Below are 21,616 nucleotides of genomic sequence, written 5' to 3'. Positions count from 1 at the left end.
GTCTACAATAAGAATTTGATAAAAGAATGGGGGCAATTCTCTCTGCACTTCATTTTGCACCGAAAAACCCAACAACTCTGATACTGATTTGCACGAAAAAAAGAGGTAAATACACTTGTTGGCATCTAGTAAAACTCAGAATGGCCCTTTCTGAGTTTCTCACTAAAGATGAAATTAACAGGTAAAAACCCAACAACTCTGATACTGATTTGCACGAAAAAAAGAGGTAAATACACTTGTGGGCATCTAGTAAAACTCAGAATGGCCCTTTCTGAGTTTCTCACTAAAGATGAAATTAACAGGCGGCCATGAACATACTGAACAAGTTAATTGTTGGTTAAGAATAACATTTCATCATAATCAATTAAAGCTCAAATATGAAAGTCAATGATTAAGTAACCTAATAAAATGAAAAAGACTGACAAACTATTCCAGTACGCAACAAAACATGTTTGCCTTTTCATATTATCTTATATTACCACAGTAATTTTGATTTTTCCAATAATATATCAGCCTTTTTCTGGGGGTTGGGGTGGGGGTGGGGGAGAGGGGGAAATTGAAGAACACTTTCAAGCTGTGGTTAAGATTCAAAGGTCATATTCCAAGTGCTCAACTAACTTAATGAGAATCCTTGGCTCCCTCAAATTTCCTATCTCCATGTCTGAAAATAAAAGAGGTAAATAAAGATCTCTAAGGTAAAACAAGGAAGTGTGAAAATGTACTATCAACAACCAGGACCCCAGCATATATTATTCCCCAGCATAACATAGAGGAAAGTACATGGACCTTTTGAATCCTGCAGACTGGGACTGGAATCTCTGCTTACTAGCTGTGTGGTTCTAGTAATGACACAGTGAGACAAGTTACACTTGTAAGTACAATAATCATCAAATGAAAATAATGCTAAGATTACTGTGAGAATTAAAGGCTAACATTTACGTTCTTTTTAAAGTATATAAAAAGAAGCTTTTATAGTTTTAATATTCAATCAACAAATCACTCCCCTTGGTAAAATCCCCCCAACAGCTACATATTACAGTCAGAAGAAAAACTCTAAACTCCACACGGAAACCTACCAGGTCTTACAGGACCTGGCTACTGCCTACCTCTCTGATCTGATGTCCTCTTCTCTACCTTGCTCAATGAGTTCTAGTCGGGCATTCTGGTCTTCCCTCCGCTTATCTGCACTGCCAGCTCAACATTCAAGACATGGGTCAAAACCTCAGAAACCTTCCTGAGGATAGATCTAAAGTCCTTAACCTATGTTCCTACTCCCCATTCTCTACCGCATTACACGGTTGTACATTCTCATTCATTTACTGAAATTAACTGTCAATTTCTTTCCCATTGATATGTAAACTTCCTGAAGGACAGGACTTTTGTGTTTTCAACCATGTATCTACAGAATTTAGCACTAGGGCCACACTGGGGTAAGGCAAGTGAGGCACATGACTCAGGCACAAATTTAAGGGGATGACAACAATTTCAATAATGAAAATTCGCACTACTTTAATGCAACATTTTTAAAAATGAAAGTTAATGTAGAAAAATCATGATGAACTAATTATAATTTTAGATGAAGACGGGATCCATCCAGCACTTGTAGGACTCATCCTAGTCCCGTCCCTGCCTCACATAGGACTTGTCACCAATTGCATTGAAGACCAGTGCAACTATAAGCCAAGTACTAACTCTCCCAGGTAAAGCGCAAAAGACTGGGATTCGGACTTTTGGGAGCTTGCATTCGGACTTTTGGGAGCTTATATTCTTTGTGATGTAGCCAGAAGCTGAGTCCAGGGAATGCACTGTCACCACTTAGTGAATAGGGAAAAGATTGGCACAACTAACAATACTAATAACAATACGGTACCATTTGTCATCAAAGACTTTACAATTAGTACCTACATCACTAGAAACACATTCATTTGGCTGGGGGATTCCTGCCCAAGAGGGTAACGATTTTTATTTTTATTTATTATTACTATTTTGAGCATAGCTAATGTCTCTTGTGCTTGGACCTCGAAGGAAAGGAACAAAAAACTAGAAGAGAGTATTTACAAATTCAGTAAACTTAAAGTCAGTACAAAACAATGGTGGCTGAAGAACTGCTGTTGAAGATATAAATAAATGTGATTACAAGAACTGACTGTCCCACCCTCTGCCCCGCCCGAAGGCTCAGGAAGGTGCAGCTAAAGGCCCCGGCCCGCAGGCGCAGGGAGGATCGCGGACCCACCCAGCCGGGCTCCTCCCTCCGCCTCTCTCCTCCCCTCCCGCTGGGAGAAGAGCGGGGGACCCCAGCGCGCAAGCGCCGACCCGCCAACTCTGCAGCCACCTCCCGCCAAAAGCGCCTGCGCAGAGGCGTAAGTAGGCGGAGGGGCGAAATGAGGAGCGAGAGAGGAGAGCGCGCGTAAATCCTAGAGAGGCGGGCTAAGGAGGGCTGGGGGGAGGGTTCGTCTTCCGGAAAGTCTGCATTCCCGGACGACCAGAGTTGCGGCTCACCGAACTCCCACTTGTGAGATGATCGAAGAAAGTCAGCTGCCATTTGTACCCATAAGAGATCTTCAGACAGAAGCCGGACATGTCTTCAGGCTGAAACTAGATTTTGCAAGAGGCCGGTTTCCAGGATGGCGGAGAAAAGCTTGGCGGGCGCACGCATGCGTGGTAGGCTCCCTCCACGTGCGTTTGGACCACCGCCTCCAGGCGTCCGGAGGCCCCGCCCCCGACCTCAGCATCTTTCCGGATGTGCGGAGCCGGTGAGATGGAAGGGGGTTGGACTTCGCGGCTCGGCCCCGCCTTGGTAGCCTCCGGTTGGACGTGGGTGAGGGCGTCCCCGCCCTCTGCCTTCCTATTGGTGCGCGCGTGCGAGCGGCGCGTCCCCATTGGGCCGCTCGCATTTGAGCACCAAATTCAAAGATTTTAAAAGTACCAGCTGGCGCCTTTTAAGAGATTGAGCTCTGTGAAGCAGACGGCTCTCTCTTAACCTGAAGCGGACCCCACGTCCACTGGTATGAGCCGGCTACCCTGCGGCTGCTCCCCACGGCCACCGCCTTGCTCCTGCAGCTCCAGCTCCAGCACCGTGACGGCCGCCGGGCGCCCTAGCCCCTCAGACGGTGAGTCAGGGGAGAGGGCGCGAGGGGGGCGCGTGCTCCAGGAGGGTGGGTACGGCGCCGGGCGCACCCTGCCACCCCTGACCCGACATCCTCCCGAACGTGGGAGCGCGGTCACACTCTGGGCCTGGGGCGGGCGGCTGCGACGGTTCCTTGGTCTAGGGAGAAAAAGGCTGGGGGTTAGGAAGGGGAAGCCTGATGTGCTGGGGAGGGATGGAGGGTCGCGGTGTCCCGCTTCCCAAGCCTCACCTGGGCTCCATCTCCGCGGGAGGTGCAGGTCGTGGTGCACTAGGGCGCCCTTTTTCCTTCTCGGAAGACCTACCGATCCCCACACCGCCTGAATAGGCGCCAAATGCCCCCCTCCCCTCCCCCACCCAGGGTCCCAGCTCTGACAGGGCAGCGAGCTGGCAGCCCCCAAGGTCAGGCCAGGTGCCTCAGCTCCACTCCCGGCGCCCCTTTTCCATATCCGTCCCGCACCCTCAGATCCCAGGGCAATCTCCCCGGTTTTTCGCCACCTCAGTCTTGGTGGCGGGCGCGGGAGATCTCGCTCGCGGTTATCTCCCGCCTCCTCCGCATGACCCGCGCCCTGAGGGGCAGGCCCACCGACCCCTCAGGATTAACAGGGGGCTCCCTTCCCACTCCCGCCAAATGAAGAGGATCCCCCCACACACACTCAGTCAGACCAAATTCATTGGGAACATCCAAACAAAAACATTAATTTTCTTCTTTTTTCTCTTTGCCCAGTAACTCAGCCTCAAGGCCCGCGATCGAAAGAGGAGGGTTGGGAAAAGCACATTTTAGTACAAAACCGTGAATTTGTCTATAATATTTAGCTGATTTTGTGAGAATTGAAGAATTGGTTACTTTTTCCTCTGTACTTGTGAAGAACCTGGTAGCCCTTTATTCCAAAACTTGTATAGAATGGAAGGCACTCAAAGGCTTATTTCCATCCTCTTTGTTGCTCTAACTAAATGAAATCCATATGCATTTACTTTACCTTATACATAATCAAAAATTTTTTAAAGTGTGGAGCAATTTAACGTGCTGTTTGGTAGAAGATCCTGGATCATCAGTCTCCCTTCGAGATTCTGAAGCTTGATGGCTTTGTGAGTTGGGGGGTTTGTGATTAGCTCCAGTTGTCTTCACTACCTTGCTCTTCAGAAAGTATTTGCTGTCCCCTGGAATTTTTTCCCCTGTTTACAGGTTTGAGGAAATAAAATTATTGCAAATAAATATTTTTAAAAATAAGCGTTTCTAAAATTTTCTTTTGAGAATTATGGCTGACTTAAACTTTATGGCCCCAAGCCTTGGGCCTCTGAAATTCTTAAGTAAAGGAATGGCCATGCCTAAAGTTGGGTACATGGTGGTTATCTATAGGTATTAGAGATTGTGGAACTTTGTTTAATTTAACAGTGAAAGAGCTATGAAGATTTTTATGCACTGTAATCTTATTATGGTATTGAATGTGCAGTGTCAGGTCTATATGGGAAAGTTAAATGAAGTACATACTGTACAGTTTACTGTAATATACCACTTTTTCACGATTTGACTGTGAGTTGGTAAATGAGAGGTTTAAAAAAATACAGTATTTGAGTCTTCCTTAGTATCTCCACTTTAGGGAAAATGAAAATGCTAATAGAACTTTCTAAGTTCACAAAGCTAGTCAAAGGGCTGAGCAAGAATTTTCATTTGAAATTGGAGCTGATCTTAAATCTATACTTTTTAATGAAAAAGTATATAATCTGAAATTATACTTCTGTGTAGAATGTATTTTACTACTTCTAAGTGTTCATGGTTTGCAGTGTAAGGAATATGAAGGGGTTGGGCTTTTATGATTAATGCGATAAAACTGATTACATTAATTAGACCCTTGTAACAGGGACTCTGCCATGCATTAAGCCCAGTTTTATTTTCTTACCCCCATTTTGTGTGTGAGGAAACTGAGGCTATGAGAGTTACCTTCCTTAGTTTTCTCCAACTCAATAAATGGCACTTTATAACTCAGACACTCTAGCCCTAACCTCCATTTTTTAGTCCCTTTTCTTTCATCATCCAAATCTAGTACATTAGCAAGTTCTATCTAAATAATAGACCCTCCTAAAGAGTACACCTTGAATCTATTCGATTATCTTCATTTCCACTGTAATCACCCTACTACTGGCTGCCCAACTTTCTAGACTCCTGTGATAAACACTTATAACTAGCCTCCCTGCTTCCAATTTTACCTTCCTAAAATTAATTCTCTACAGCTGCCAATGATCTTTTAAAAATGTAAACCAAATCTCACTCCTCCACTTATAACCCCTCAAAAGCCCAGCCTACCCTACAAATGCTATAGACCATTTTACCTCTCCAACCTTATTTTTCAATTATTCTCCCCCTAGCTCACCAAGTTGCAGCTATATATGGGTCTTTATGTTCCTTCAACACTCTACACTTGTCCTTGCTTCCTGTATTTCCCTCTGTCTGAAAACTCTTCCACCAGATTTCCACAGGCTTTTTATTTTTATTTATTTTATTTTATTTTTTAAAGATGACCAGTAAAGGGATCTTAACCCTTAGCTTGGTGTTGTCAGCACCACGCTCAGCCAGTGAGCTAACCGGCCATCCCTATATAGGATCTGAACCCGTGGCCTTGGTGTTATCAGCACCACACTCTCCTGAGTGAGCCACGGGCCGGCCCTTCCACAGGCTTTTTAAATCTCAATGTCACCTCTAAAAGATTATCCCTGACTAATACCTTCCTTTCCCCCTACCCTGACACTAAGTGGGCATTGGATAAATTAAATGAATGAAGTGGCAAAACTAATACCTTTCTAAGATTTCTAATACCTTTCTCCAGAAAAAGGAGCCAGAATTCCTTAGGGAAATGACTGATTCTAGGGCAAGAACAGGGGAAATACAGGATAAGCCTGGAATATCTTGTAGTGACAGAAAGTAAGGAGTGCTCAAAAAAACATAGTGATGCAAATATGTCCAAAAGGACACTGGAGCCAACTTAAAGACCTCACAATAGCAAAAGCTGAAACAATTTGAGCAACAACTCAAACAGTACTGGATTATAACCCAAAGTCCATGAGTCTATATTGATATAAATGATTGATTGAATGAATGAATGAATAGGAGAGAATAGACAAATCTCTAGTACNTGGGGGGAGGGTTCGTCTTCCGGAAAGTCTGCATTCCCGGACGACCAGAGTTGCGGCTCACCGAACTCCCACTTGTGAGATGATCGAAGAAAGTCAGCTGCCATTTGTACCCATAAGAGATCTTCAGACAGAAGCCGGACATGTCTTCAGGCTGAAACTAGATCTTGCAAGAGGCCGGTTCCCAGGATGGCGGAGAAAAGCTTGGCGGGCGCACGCATGCGTGGTAGGCTCCCTCCACGTGCGTTTGGAACACCGCCTCCAGGCGTCCGGAGGCCCCGCCCCCGACCTCAGCATCTTTCCGGATGTGCGGAGCCGGTGAGATGGAAGGGGGTTGGACTTCGCGGCTCGGCCCCGCCTTGGTAGCCTCCGGTTGGACGTGGGTGAGGGCGTCCCCGCCCTCTGCCTTCCTATTGGTGCGCGCGTGCGAGCGGCGCGTCCCCATTGGGCCGCTCGCATTTGAGCACCAAATTCAAAGATTTTAAAAGTACCAGCTGGCGCCTTTTAAGAGATTGAGCTCTGTGAAGCAGACGGCTCTCTCTTAACCTGAAGCGGACCCCACGTCCACTGGTATGAGCCGGCTACCCTGCGGCTGCTCCCCACGGCCACCGCCTTGCTCCTGCAGCTCCAGCTCCAGCACCGTGACGGCCGCCGGGCGCCCTAGCCCCTCAGACGGTGAGTCAGGGGAGAGGGCGCGAGGGGGGCGCGTGCTCCAGGAGGGTGGGTACGGCGCCGGGCGCACCCTGCCACCCCTGACCCGACATCCTCCCGAACGTGGGAGCGCGGTCACACTCTGGGCCTGGGGCGGGCGGCTGCGACGGTTCCTTGGTCTGGGGAGAAAAAGGCTGGGGGTTAGGAAGGGGAAGCCTGATGTGCTGGGGAGGGATGGAGGGTCGCGGTGTCCCGCTTCCCAAGCCTCACCTGGGCTCCATCTCCGCGGGAGGTGCAGGTCGTGGTGCACTAGGGCGCCCTTTTTCCTTCTCGGAAGACCTACCGATCCCCACACCGCCTGAATAGGCGCCAAATGCCCCCCTCCCCTCCCCCACCCAGGGTCCCAGCTCTGACAGGGCAGCGAGCTGGCAGCCCCCAAGGTCAGGCCAGGTGCCTCAGCTCCACTCCCGGCGCCCCTTTTCCATATCCGTCCCGCACCCTCAGATCCCAGGGCAATCTCCCCGGTTTTTCGCCACCTCAGTCTTGGTGGCGGGCGCGGGAGATCTCGCTCGCGGTTATCTCCCGCCTCCTCCGCATGACCCGCGCCCTGAGGGGCAGGCCCACCGACCCCTCAGGATTAACAGGGGGCTCCCTTCCCACTCCCGCCAAATGAAGAGGATCCCCCCACACACACTCAGTCAGACCAAATTCATTGGGAACATCCAAACAAAAACATTAATTTTCTTCTTTTTTCTCTTTGCCCAGTAACTCAGCCTCAAGGCCCGCGATCGAAAGAGGAGGGTTGGGAAAAGCACATTTTAGTACAAAACCGTGAATTTGTCTATAATATTTAGCTGATTTTGTGAGAATTGAAGAATTGGTTACTTTTTCCTCTGTACTTGTGAAGAACCTGGTAGCCCTTTATTCCAAAACTTGTATAGAATGGAAGGCACTCAAAGGCTTATTTCCATCCTCTTTGTTGCTCTAACTAAATGAAATCCATATGCATTTACTTTACCTTATACATAATCAAAAATTTTTTAAAGTGTGGAGCAATTTAACGTGCTGTTTGGTAGAAGATCCTGGATCATCAGTCTCCCTTCGAGATTCTGAAGCTTGATGGCTTTGTGAGTTGGGGGGTTTGTGATTAGCTCCAGTTGTCTTCACTACCTTGCTCTTCAGAAAGTATTTGCTGTCCCCTGGAATTTTTTCCCCTGTTTACAGGTTTGAGGAAATAAAATTATTGCAAATAAATATTTTTAAAAATAAGCGTTTCTAAAATTTTCTTTTGAGAATTATGGCTGACTTAAACTTTATGGCCCCAAGCCTTGGGCCTCTGAAATTCTTAAGTAAAGGAATGGCCATGCCTAAAGTTGGGTACATGGTGGTTATCTATAGGTATTAGAGATTGTGGAACTTTGTTTAATTTAACAGTGAAAGAGCTATGAAGATTTTTATGCACTGTAATCTTATTATGGTATTGAATGTGCAGTGTCAGGTCTATATGGGAAAGTTAAATGAAGTACATACTGTACAGTTTACTGTAATATGCCACTTTTTCACGATTTGACTGTGAGTTGGTAAATGAGAGGTTTAAAAAAATACAGTATTTGAGTCTTCCTTAGTATCTCCACTTTAGGGAAAATGAAAATGCTAATAGAACTTTCTAAGTTCACAAAGCTAGTCAAAGGGCTGAGCAAGAATTTTCATTTGAAATTGGAGCTGATCTTAAATCTATACTTTTTAATGAAAAAGTATATAATCTGAAATTATACTTCTGTGTAGAATGTATTTTACTACTTCTAAGTGTTCATGGTTTGCAGTGTAAGGAATATGAAGGGGTTGGGCTTTTATGATTAATGCGATAAAACTGATTACATTAATTAGACCCTTGTAACAGGGACTCTGCCATGCATTAAGCCCAGTTTTATTTTCTTACCCCCATTTTGTGTGTGAGGAAACTGAGGCTATGAGAGTTACCTTCCTTAGTTTTCTCCAACTCAATAAATGGCACTTTATAACTCAGACACTCTAGCCCTAACCTCCATTTTTTAGTCCCTTTTCTTTCATCATCCAAATCTAGTACATTAGCAAGTTCTATCTAAATAATAGACCCTCCTAAAGAGTACACCTTGAATCTATTCGATTATCTTCATTTCCACTGTAATCACCCTACTACTGGCTGCCCAACTTTCTAGACTCCTGTGATAAACACTTATAACTAGCCTCCCTGCTTCCAATTTTACCTTCCTAAAATTAATTCTCTACAGCTGCCAATGATCTTTTAAAAATGTAAACCAAATCTCACTCCTCCACTTATAACCCCTCAAAAGCCCAGCCTACCCTACAAATGCTATAGACCATTTTACCTCTCCAACCTTATTTTTCAATTATTCTCCCCCTAGCTCACCAAGTTGCAGCTATATATGGGTCTTTATGTTCCTTCAACACTCTACACTTGTCCTTGCTTCCTGTATTTCCCTCTGTCTGAAAACTCTTCCACCAGATTTCCACAGGCTTTTTATTTTTATTTATTTTATTTTATTTTTTAAAGATGACCAGTAAAGGGATCTTAACCCTTAGCTTGGTGTTGTCGGCACCACGCTCAGCCAGTGAGCTAACCGGCCATCCCTATATAGGATCTGAACCCGTGGCCTTGGTGTTATCAGCACCACCCTCTCCTGAGTGAGCCACGGGCCGGCCCTTCCACAGGCTTTTTAAATCTCAATGTCACCTCTAAAAGATTATCCCTGACTAATACCTTCCTTTCCCCCTACCCTGACACTAAGTGGGCATTGGATAAATTAAATGAATGAAGTGGCAAAACTAATACCTTTCTAAGATTTCTAATACCTTTCTCCAGAAAAAGGAGCCAGAATTCCTTAGGGAAATGACTGATTCTAGGGCAAGAACAGGGGAAATACAGTGAGCTAACCGGCCATCCCTATATAGGATCTGAACCCGTGGCCTTGGTGTTATCAGCACCACCCTCTCCTGAGTGAGCCACGGGCCGGCCCTTCCACAGGCTTTTTAAATCTCAATGTCACCTCTAAAAGATTATCCCTGACTAATACCTTCCTTTCCCCCTACCCTGACACTAAGTGGGCATTGGATAAATTAAATGAATGAAGTGGCAAAACTAATACCTTTCTAAGATTTCTAATACCTTTCTCCAGAAAAAGGAACCAGAATTCCTTAGGGAAATGACTGATTCTAGGGCAAGAACAGGGGAAATACAGGATAAGCCTGGAATATCTTGTAGTGACAGAAAGTAAGGAGTGCTCAAAAAAACATAGTGATGCAAATATGTCCAAAAGGACACTGGAGCCAACTTAAAGACCTCACAATAGCAAAAGCTGAAACAATTTGAGCAACAACTCAAACAGTACTGGATTATAACCCAAAGTCCATGAGTCTATATTGATATAAATGATTGATTGAATGAATGAATGAATAGGAGAGAATAGACAAATCTCTAGTACTGCAAATATGTCCAAAAGGACACTGGAGCCAACTTAAAGACCTCACAATAGCAAAAGCTGAAACAATTTGAGCAACAACTCAAACAGTACTGGATTATAACCCAAAGTCCATGAGTCTATATTGATATAAATGATTGATTGAATGAATGAATGAATGAATGAATAGGAGAGAATAGACAAATCTCTAGTAGAGAAGAATTCCAAATGATTTATATATTTATTTCCCCTCAAAGAGGGGGAGCCTAACTCCTTTAAGTGTGAGCTGTGCATAGTGACTCCCTTTCAAAGAGTATGGTATGGAAAAGGAACAAAAAGGAATAACTTTACGGTGGAGAAACATGACATGTACCACCTCATCCCAGTGATCAAGGTTATCAATGATGAATCATATTAATAGCATGTTCCCTTGATATATGTGATGACAATAGCACAAAGGCCACACCTCTGTGGCCTTTCTCCTAAAAACCTACAACCCCAGGCTAACCAAGAGAAAAACATTAGGCAAATCCTAATTGAGGGACATTCTACAACATTACTTGACCAGTACTTAAAATTGTCAAGGTTATCATAAACAAGTAAAGTGAGAGAAATGGTCATAGCCAAGAGGAGCTTAAGGAGACATGATGACTGAAGTAAGGTGGTTTCCTGGATGAGATCCTCGAACAGAAAAAAAGACATAAAATATGGATTTTAGTTAAAAATCATGCATCAGTATTGGTTCATTAATTGTGATATGAACCATAGTAATATAAGTTGAGTAATGATGCTGGATGTACAGGAACTCTGTACTGTCCTTCCTTGCAAAATTTCTGTAAATCTAAAACTAGTCTAAAATAAGTTCATGAAAATAATGAATCTAATTATCCGTGTGAAAATACGAGGGGTCTTCAAAAAGTTCATGGAAAGATTTATATTTTAATTCTTTTTTTCCATGAACTTTCTGAAGTACTCATACATGTTGGCACAAGAATAATGGGACAATCATTTGGTTGATGTTTAAGTGTTAATTTAATGAGTAAGAGTGCAGATTCTAACATTGGTATTAGTAAACTATACTGTCTTCATTGTGTCAGGGACTGTACCATTTGCTTGGATTCTATAGTAAGCAATAGATAGTATAAATGTGAAACAAAATATGGCATACTTTTTTAAAATTTGTAAGCAGGTCTGTTTTTCCAAAGCACCTAATTCTCCTGTGAGTTAGTAGAAAGAGCACTGGATTTACAGTCAGAAAAAGTAATCTGGCTCACCTAACTACTTGTCTTGGGCAGGCTACTTAACTGAGCTTCATTGTGCTCAATTGTAAAAATAACAATTCCCCACCTACCTCTCAAAAGGTTGTGAGAACCATGTGTTTGTAAACATTGGAAATTGCAAACTTCTAAACAAATATAAGGTATTTGAATCATTATTTGGTCTAATTTTTAAAAACTGTCCATATTCAAAGACTGGTGCTGAACAAAAGAGGTTCTGTAGGACAGTCTCCCATTGTAAAGACAGCAGAAGGAAGAATGCCTTTGAAAAGTTCCTGAAGTACAGTTTCCAGCCCCCTTTGCTTTAGGCAGCTAAACAAAGCAAAAGTATGCCTTCGTAGGTGGCTTCTGCATTTTTATCCTCTCAGATAAATTGTGGTCATATGTAAATCAGACTTAATTCTTTAGTTGAAGCAAGAACAGAAACATTCTCTTTTAGCATTTTCAACTCTTTTGAATGGAAGGAAACCACTCAGAACAATTTGTTCCAGAGTTAGGATTTGTTGGGAGGTTAGAATTTGTATATTCTTTACCTATTTTTTTTAGGTTTAAGACCAAGATTTAGTGGGATCCTGGAGCACATACTATGTGTCTTTCACTGTGTTAGGAACTGGGAATTTAAAAGCAGTTTCTATCTGCAAGGTTACTTGTGTCAAGGTATTCTTTTATACTTTGATTTGAAAGGTTTTGCTCTAAGTTAAAATGGTTAAATTCATATGGACACATTACCAGTATTTCGTTCAGACTAAACATATTGACTGTACATACATTTACTTACAGATAAATTTTTACCTTCATATGATTGCCTTGCAAGGGGATGGTAGGCAGAGCACATTTGAAGAAGCATAGGAAGTCCACACTTAACTTGACATTCAAGACTCTGAGACTCTCTTAGCTCATGTCTCCATTATTCCCCTGCTCATATATTCTGCCTTCAACAATGCTAATCAAGCTTTATGAACCAACCTATCTACCGTATTTCTTCCCTGCATTATGCCTTTGCCCAAGTTATCCTTCCACGAGTGCACATCCCAGCCTCAACTGCCTGACAAAATCCTAATCAACCTTTAAATCAAGCTTTATGAACCAACCTATCTACCGTATTTCTTCCCTGCATTATGCCTTTGCCCAAATTATCCTTCCACGAGTGCACATCCCAGCCTCAACTGCCTGACAAAATCCTAATCAACCTTTAAAGCCATGGTTCTCGACTGATATACAGGGAAAATTTTGCAGCAGGCCTATCCCACTCCCCAGTATTTGGCAGTAACTGGTACAAAGACATTTGTTTATTATTGCATTTTGGGGTAGGGGCTGCTACTGATATCTAATGGGTAAAGGCTGCTAAACATCCTGCAATGCACAGGACAGTCCCTAGTGACAAGGAATTATCCAGCCTAAAATGTCAGTGGTATAAAGATTGAAAAACCCTACTTTAAGGCTATCTTAAAATGCTAACTGCTCCATTATATCTTAACTAATTTGTTAGTTCTTTAGGATGGGGGCGGGGGGTGACGATACAACCCTAAACAAGTCTTTGGCTTTTTTTAAAGATTAAATTTGAATCAGCAATTATGAGTTCTAATGGATAATATCCAGAAATAATTCCATGGTTTGTTAATAGTCTCAAAGCTTGTTTTCCCTTTTATGCTACTTATCATAAATAGCCAGTATATTATCTTAAGTTATCTAACACACCTGAACAAAAGCTCACATCTGCTGCCCACTGCATGCTTGTTTCTTGTTACCAAATCTTATTTCTGATTAGTAGCTACACTATTAATTCTTCTGATTCTCTGATTAATTAGTCATGAAAAGTCTTTGTTTAGTTATTAAAGATAGCAGTGTCTAGGACTGTTAGGCAAGATATAAGGAGATGTTGTCATTGTGCTTGAGTTTACTATCCATCAGGGTAGACAGATGCCTTAACCATATCAGACAGTCACCTAGAGCACCAATCAGAATTAAAAACTTGGAGATGAGAACTGTGGGAGTTCAGGTAGATTTTAACTTAATGGATGTTTAAATTTATTAACTTTTTAGTCCTTTTCTCCAAGCTAGCTGTAGATTTCTTGATTAATTATATTAAGGCTTGCAATAATTGCTAGTGTTTAAGTAATACACAATTTTTTATTTAACTTTTATCAAGACTGAATGTTTTGACCCTTACATGTTCTCCTCACCCACTGGTCTTAACCATTTTTATGGTCAATGGCTTGGTTTATCCTTAAGTCAAAGTGAACTATAATGTCATTTCAAGTCCAGGGTGTAAATACTGATTCTAGAAGTATTTGTGGTTACTTTATGGTTAACTTTGACCTTAGACCCTATTCTTTTGATGCATCATATATCCTCATTTGTTTCATAAGCACGGATATATTTATTATGCAACTCTTTTTTTCACTATTTTTTTTACTCAATCAGATATAGATAACAGTCAGATGTTGTAGCTATACAGCTCCAAAAACAGTCTTTTTTGAAGTACCTTTTCAAGAATGATACAGTAGAATATGTATATACTTATAATATTTAGGTAATATTTCCATATGTTATTGTTATATAATTAAACTTGGATAATTTCACAGCTATATAGGCAAGTGCATGTGCATATAGGCAATACATAGTGTTGAGAGAATGCAAAGTAACCAGTTTAAGAAGTAGGTATGTGTGGAAATTTTGCCATTAAGAAGTAAATGTTCTTTTTGTAGGTTGTGAAAAAGAAAGTCCCACTCTTTCTGTCAAAATGAAGTGTGATTTTAATGGTAACCATGTTCGTTCTGGACTGAAAGTGGTAAAATCTGTTGACAGTGGAAGACTGAGTTCCTACACTCCTACATATTTGGAAGGTTCTTGTGAAGACTTCATCAAAGACAATGAAAGGTCGATAACTTCGTATAATGTATGCTATACGAAGTTATTACGGTAGGCAACTGTGACACAATGGCTACAATGTCATTAGGCAACAGGAATTTTTCACCTCCGTTATAATCTTATGGGACCACCATCATCTATGCGGTCCATCATTGACTGAAGCATTCGTTATTTGGCACATGACTACCGTAATGGCTACTTATTTGATGTTTGCAAATATTGTAAAAAAAAAAAAAAAAAAATTAAGTGCAAACTGGCTCTTAAGCCTGCATGCACTTAGGATTACTTGATGGGGAGCTTTTAAGAAATGCAGAACTCGGGCCTCATTTTAAACTAATTAAACCCAAACGACTAGGTATGGGACCTCCTTAAATCTTAAGTGCCTGTGTTTGAGAAGCACTGCTAATATGTTTCTTTTTTGCACTGTTAATGATTTTCTTCTATATTTGTTTTAGTTCTTTGTGATGCTTTAATTGTTTCCTTTTGTGGTTGTTTACTTTTCCAGTGTGTGTAAAGTGAGCACAACTTGGAAGAAGATTCTAGAAGATGATAAGGGAGCATTCCAGTTGTACAGTAAAGCAGTGCAAAAGGTTACTGTAAGTCTTTGCAGTTGATGTTTTTATTTTAAAATACACTGCTAGTGCTCTTTTAGAAACAGGAGGGAGAAATAGGAAGGAAAGAAAACAAGCAGTCTGGAAACCTTTCTTTTTTTTTTTTCCTTTTCTGTGACCGGTAAGGGGATCGCAACCCTTGGCTTGGTGTCGCCCACACCGTGCTCAGCCAGTGAGCGCACCGGCCACCCCTATATAGGATCCGAACCCATGACAGGAGCACCACTGTGCTCCCAGTGCTGCACTCTCCTGAGTGAGCCACGGGGTCGGCTCGGAAACCTTTCTTTATATTCACAAAGCATTTCAGCCTTGCACTAGAACTCTATAAGAAACCAAATTCAGAAACAAAGAAAATAATCCCACCTCAGTCAGTCATTTATTTCTTGGGTTCTCCCTAGAAATAGAATGTCCAAAGTAATGAGGGGAAAAGTAATCAGTCCTCCGAGTTCACCATATTGCCAATCTTGGTCACCATTTGTATGTGTGTGTGTTTTATATATAACCTTAGGAAAATTTGGAAAAGCTGTATTGTTTGCACTTCCTAATTATTAATAAGGGCTATAAAAAAGAGTATTTTTTTCTGTTACCAGGAAAATAGTAAATTATCTACAGATCTATGATTCCTAACATAGAAGGAACTGCCTTTACTTTTCCAAAGTAGTAGCTTTGGAGATTTTTATGAGAATCTAGATTAATATGTGATTAAAAGTTCAGGCCTTAAAGTTAAACAGATTTAGGACCACATTTTGGTGCTGCTACTTACTAGCTCTGTAGCTTTTGACAACTATTTCTTAAATTCTCCAAGTTCAATTTCTAAAAGGTTCTTTTTAAAGCTGTTTGTAACACTGACACCTAAATCTGACTATCGCCATCTACTGGTGGTGGTAAGAATAACATTTTGTTTTGGAAATGTACTTTGACATTGGTTTGTTATAAATTGTGTATTCAGTGCTGTATAGACTACACATGTAAAGTGGTTTCTCACAGTTCTGGCTCACAATTTCTGTCAGTAAGTTAGACTTTAAATGTGTGAATAGTTTGGTGTGGCTGTGTTTAAGCACTGCAGGTAAATGGATGTATGGATAAGTCCTTTACATTCTCACTTGGTATTTCTCACATGTACAGACATAATTAAAATGCTTGATTGTTGAGAATATAAGGAAGTATTTTTAAGTCCTATTAAACTTTTTTTTAATTAGAAAAACATTAAATTTTCAACACATTCTACAACCAGAGAATATGTTATGTTCAGAACTGCATTAGCTTCTGTTCAAAAGTCAGCAGCCCAGATTCCTCCCAAAAAAGATGCTCAAACCAAGTTATCCAGCCAAGATGATCAGGAAGATTCTGCTTACAGTCGACACAATGAATTCTCTGAGGTAACTTTTTGTTTAATCAATGAATTAGAAACACGGAGTATTTATTGTTAAAAGGATTTAGAATGAGACATGAAAAAGAACTTTCAAGATCAAAATGTAACTCGGGTACTTGCTGGCTGGTCAGCTCAGTTTAGTTAGAGCGTAGTGGTGGTCCAGGGTTCAATTCCTGTACCCTCCAGCTGCCTCTTCCCCAACTCCTTACCAAATTAGTACACGTGATACTGATGGTCATTTAAATGTAATTATAGTGTAATTGGAACTACTAGGGAATTATTAGTGTAGATCTTTTGTAGATCTCACTTTTTGTCTCCTTCATTTTACTCTTAAAAATGCAGAGAACCACAAAGTCTTTTTTTTTTTTTTAAGATGACCGGTAAGGGGATCTTAACCCTTGACTTGGTGTTGTCAGCACCACGCTCACCCAGTGAGCTAACCGGCCATCCCTATATGGGATCCGAACCCGGGGCCTTGTTGTTATCAGCACCACACTCTCCCGAGTGAGCCACGGGCCGGCCCCAAAAAGTCATTTTAAATTAGGAAAGTAAACAGAGGTATCTTTCTATGCTGTTCGTAGATACTGTTTGGCATTGTTAATGAAGCTGGGTAATATTGAGTTCTAATTTGGAACACTAAGGAAATAATAAAAATGCTTTCTTGATTTTACAGTTTGTTATAAAACTACTCAACTACTACATTTAGCAGTTGCTGTCCTTAATAACTGAGGAAGAGAACTAAGCAGAAAAAGGCCAGCTTTTAGACATTGAAGGCTCTTATACTAAGAGTGCATGTTTTGAAATAAAATGTTGACTGCTTTATATGTTGGTTAATAGGTATTTTTTTTTCCCCTGTGGCTGGTTCTTTTTTTTTTTGTCTTTTGTCTTTTTCCGTGTCCGGCAACGGGATCGCAACCCTCGGCGTTGCTCCCGCGCCTCGCTCAGCCAGTGAGCGGGAACCGGTCCATATGTGGGATCCGAACCCTCGGGCGGGAGCGCCACTGCGCTTCCCAAGCGGCACACTATCCAGTGCGCCACCGGGCCGGCCCCTGTGGCTGGTTCAGTGTGGGGATTTGAACCTTTGACCTTAGTGTTACAACACCGAACTCTAACCAGCTGACCTAATCGGCCAGACCCATAAATATAAATTCTATATAATAAAATTTACCTTCTGTCTTAAATGTTTATGATGTAACGAACCTCTCACCTATTGAATAGTAAGCTCCTTAAGGACAGGAGTTGTCTTACTTGTGACAAGTGACTTGTGACAAGTTGTCTTACTTGTGACTTCATACATGTATTGGGGAAGGCATAGAGGTGCCCTTCTTGGTTTTACTAAATTACACTCAGTCCTTACTAAACTGTTTATGAACTTTTTTCTTTCTAGGTTGCCAAGACTTTGAAAAAGAATGAAAGCCTCAAAGCCTGTATTCGCTGTAATTCACCTGCAAAATATGATTGCTATTTACAGCGGGCAACCTGCAACCGAGAAGGGTGTGGATTTGATTATTGTACAAGGTGTCTGTGTAATTATCATACTACCAAAGACTGTTCAAGTGGCAGGCCCCTAAAAGCCAGTTGTAAAATGGGTCCTCTGCCTGGTACCAAAAAAAGCAAAAAGAATTTACGAAGGTTGTGATCTCTTATTAAATCAGTTGAACTGATCATGAACGTTAGAAAATGTTAGGTTTTAATTTTTAAAAATAAAAATAAATGTATCATGATTTTCAATTTTATGTTGAAATCAATGTAGTATCTGGCATTTTTCCCCAGTGGATAAGGAGGATACACAGCCTCTTAAAATATTTTACAATTTAATGTAAAAAGTTTAAAATTCTCAGTACAAATCAGAAAATTTAAGTATTTTAAGAAAAAAGGTAAGCCAGTTAGGTAGTTATCTGATATTTGTGATTCAGAGGGTAAAATACAATTGATTCTATTTTATGGTAAAGGAAGGCCATGTAATTTTACCTAGACAACCTAAAATATAAATCTGGCTTACCTTCTATTAGCATTTGACACATTTTATTGCCTTACCAAATTAATGCCAATTGAAATATGAATTTCTGGAGTCTGTTAATTTAAATGTTTTGTTGCCTTTGTTGAACCTTTTTTTCAGTGTATATCTTTCCCAACAAAATATCCTTTGTAAAGTCTTGCTTGCTTTTCTTATTTCTGAAATCTGTTTTAATATTTTTGTATATATGTAGATATTTCTGTGTTTTTATGTCTCAAAGTAAGAATATCTCTTTTGTATCTATATGTAAAAATAAATTTTGTTACTGTTATGAATAAATTTGTTATAAGCTTAATAAATAATGCATACCTTTTATTTTTATAAACATCAATGGAATTAGGAAACCAGTAGACTGCATTTGTTTGTGTGAAGGCATTGAGTGGATCTATGTGTCTATTTTTCTGGAGAGTTTGTGAGATTCGCAGACTGCATGCTGACTCCAGTTTTCTCCCTACTCCTAATAACTTAGTTCAGTAGTCATGGAGTAGGGTCATAAAAAAAGCATCTCAAGATGATTCAAACAGGAAGACCATAAAACACACTTTGAGAAATCCTAGCTGTGTTAATTCATTTGTCACTAATGGGTTAAACACAAAAAAAAAATACTAGAAAAATTAATGTGTAGAATAAAATGTTGTCTTAACTGCAATCACAGGCCCAGGACAAGGACATTTTTATTAATTAATTTCCAAGGTTGAATATGTTTATTTCAATTATGAATATGGAAAAAAAGTAAGAGGTTGAATTCAGAGAAAAGGTCCTCTAAAGATGTAAAGACAAGGACATTTTTATTAATTAATTTCCAAGGTTGAATATGTTTATTTCAATTATGAATATGAAAAAAAAGTAAGAGGTTGAATTCAGAGAAAAGGTCCTCTAAAGATGTAAAGGTGGGCTTCAGAGATCCTATCAGTAGTGCCTCAAAGAAACTTTGAGGCTTTACCCTTTATCAGAATCCTAAGTTAAGAGATTTACCTCAGATGGGTTTGTCTTTGTGGGTGTGCCTATCTTAGTGGAGTGTAAAACTCCAGTAAGATGAAGACTCATTTTTTAAGCAGCTTTATTGAGGTAAAATTGTCATAAAATAGACTACATAACTTAAAATTTGTAACTTGATAATTTTTGACATATGTACACACATGAAGCATTTGCCACAATTAAGGTAACGAACATAACCACCATCAAGTTTTTTCCTGCCTTTTTGTAGTCTTGTCAGTTCCCAGATAATCACTGATCTGCTTTTTGTCATTGTAGATTAGTTTGCCTTTTCTAGAATTTTATATATATGGAATCAAAGTATATTGCTTTCACTGAATGTTATTTTGAGATTCATCCATGTGTGTATGTTGTAGTGAGCAGGACTGTAAGCATGTTGGGAGCTAAAACTGCACGGACTGTAGGCAAATTTTAAAAGGACACAGTTTTTTTCTTGGCATGCATTGTTATGAGTTCTCTATTTTCTCATGGTTATTTGGTATTTTGAACCTTGGTTTATGGGGCAAGATGACATTTACATGAATGAAAAGTTGTTTTCCAGCCAGCCTGAAGCTTCAGACTTGCACATACTACCCAGACTCAGATAACAGCAAAGATGGGAGCAGAAACCAGATGGGTGCTTGGCTAGACTTTGCACCTGAGACCTTGCATGAAACCCTTGCTGCTCATGTGCCCCGGCCTCTTTTCATTTTCCATGTTCCATTCCCTCAGCTCCTCTTTAAAAACCACTTAATAAATTGGAATCTTTGAGATGGCTTTAGCCTGGCCATTCTTCAGGTTTACCAGGGAGGTGAGTTAGCCTACCACCTCTCCTCAGGTCCACTGGTATTCCTGAATAAAAGCTGACTTCCATTTTCACTAACATATGACTTTTGAGGGGCTCGCCTTTGGAAAGGGACAGTCAGCCAGTCCTGTGTGCCGGGTAGCAAATTTTGGCAAGCCAAGCTAATAGTGGCCTTAGTCTCGTGCACAAGTAGTTCCTTCTTTTTTCTTATTGAAGCAGTATGCTGTTGTATATACCAGTTTGTTTATCCATTCACCTGTTGGACATTTGACTTTCTCGCCCCCTTTTTTTGCTATTACAAATAAGGAGCTGTAACCATTTATATGTAAGTCTTTGTGAGCAGTTATTTTTTCACTTCTCAGGTAAGTATCTAGGAGTGGACTGGTTAAATTATATGCTAGGTGTATGTTTAGCTCTAAGAAAATATTAAAATGTTTTCCAAACTAGCTGTACCATTTTATGTTCTTAAGCAATGTATGAGAATTCCATTTATTTCATGTTCTTGTCGATACCTGGTATAGTTAGTCTTTTTTTTTTTTCCTTTTTGTCTTTTTTCGTGTCCAGCAACGGATCGCAACCCTCAGTGTCGCGCCCGTACCGGACCAGGACCGGCAACGGGATCGCAACCCTCGGTGTTGCGCCTGCACCTCGCTCAGCCAGTGAGCGGGAACCGGTCTGTATGTGGGATCCGAACCCTCGGCGGGAGCGCCACCGCGCTCCCAAGCGGCGCACTGTAGCAGTGCGCCACCGGGCCGGCCCTATAGTTAGTCTTTTTAATTTTAGCCATTCTAATGGGTGTGTAGTAATATCTCATTGTGGATTTAATTTACCTATCCTAAAGACTAACGAGGTTTAGCATCTTTTCATGTTATTTACCTCCATACGTTTTCTGTGGTGAAGTGTCTGTTCGAATGATTTGATTTTTTTAAAATGTTGAGATTTAAGAGGATATGAAGATAGAAGTGCTTCATTAGGGTGTGTCTTGTCTTCCATTTTCTTAGCATCTTTGGAAGAGAAGTTTTTATTTTTTATGAAGTCCAAATTATCAACTGTTTTTCTTTTATGGATTGTTCTTTTGATGTGTCTAAGAAATGTGCCTAGCTTAGGAGCATAATTATTTTTCTCTAATGTCTGCTTCTAGAAGCTTTATAGTTTTCAATTTAACATTTAGGTCTGTGATCTATTTGCTGTTACATTTTGAATATGATGAGAGTTATGGATCGAAATGGATATCCACATGTTCCAGCACCATTCAATGATGACAATCCTTTCCCTCACCAAAATGCCTTTGCACCTTGGCCAAAAATCAATTTTAATAAATATGAG

The 21,616-nt window shown here is 40.8% G+C and overlaps 1 protein-coding gene across 1 annotated transcript; it reads left to right on the top strand.

The window, feature by feature from the left end:
- The first annotated feature begins 6,538 nt into the window (after nucleotides 1-6,538).
- On the top strand, nucleotides 6,539-18,823 carry FBXO5 (F-box protein 5). The gene is made up of 5 exons (XM_008585670.1): nucleotides 6,539-6,928; nucleotides 14,348-14,561; nucleotides 15,016-15,106; nucleotides 16,321-16,500; nucleotides 17,881-18,823. Exons 1-5 carry the CDS (start codon nucleotides 6,826-6,828, stop codon nucleotides 18,130-18,132), a joined length of 840 nt encoding a protein of 279 aa, XP_008583892.1. The 5' UTR covers nucleotides 6,539-6,825; the 3' UTR covers nucleotides 18,133-18,823.
- The last annotated feature ends 2,793 nt before the right edge of the window (nucleotides 18,824-21,616 follow it).

Source organism: Galeopterus variegatus, unplaced genomic scaffold (assembly GCF_000696425.1).
Source record: "Galeopterus variegatus unplaced genomic scaffold, G_variegatus-3.0.2 Scaffold3661, whole genome shotgun sequence".
Taxonomy (NCBI): Eukaryota; Metazoa; Chordata; class Mammalia; order Dermoptera; family Cynocephalidae; genus Galeopterus; species Galeopterus variegatus.
The sequence above is the reverse complement of the archived record's forward strand: the minus strand, read 5'-3'. Positions and strand labels throughout refer to the sequence as shown.

Excerpts from the sequence above, each read along its gene's own strand:
- FBXO5 (XM_008585670.1), top strand. The coding sequence starts at position 6,826 with ATGAGCCGGCTACCCTGCGGCTGCTCCCCACGGCCACCGCCTTGCTCC. Across the intron at positions 14,562-15,015 it reads TGCTATACGAAGTTATTACG|TGTGTGTAAAGTGAGCACAA; the intron begins GTAGGCAACTGT and ends TTACTTTTCCAG. Across the intron at positions 16,501-17,880 it reads GACACAATGAATTCTCTGAG|GTTGCCAAGACTTTGAAAAA; the intron begins GTAACTTTTTGT and ends TTTTCTTTCTAG.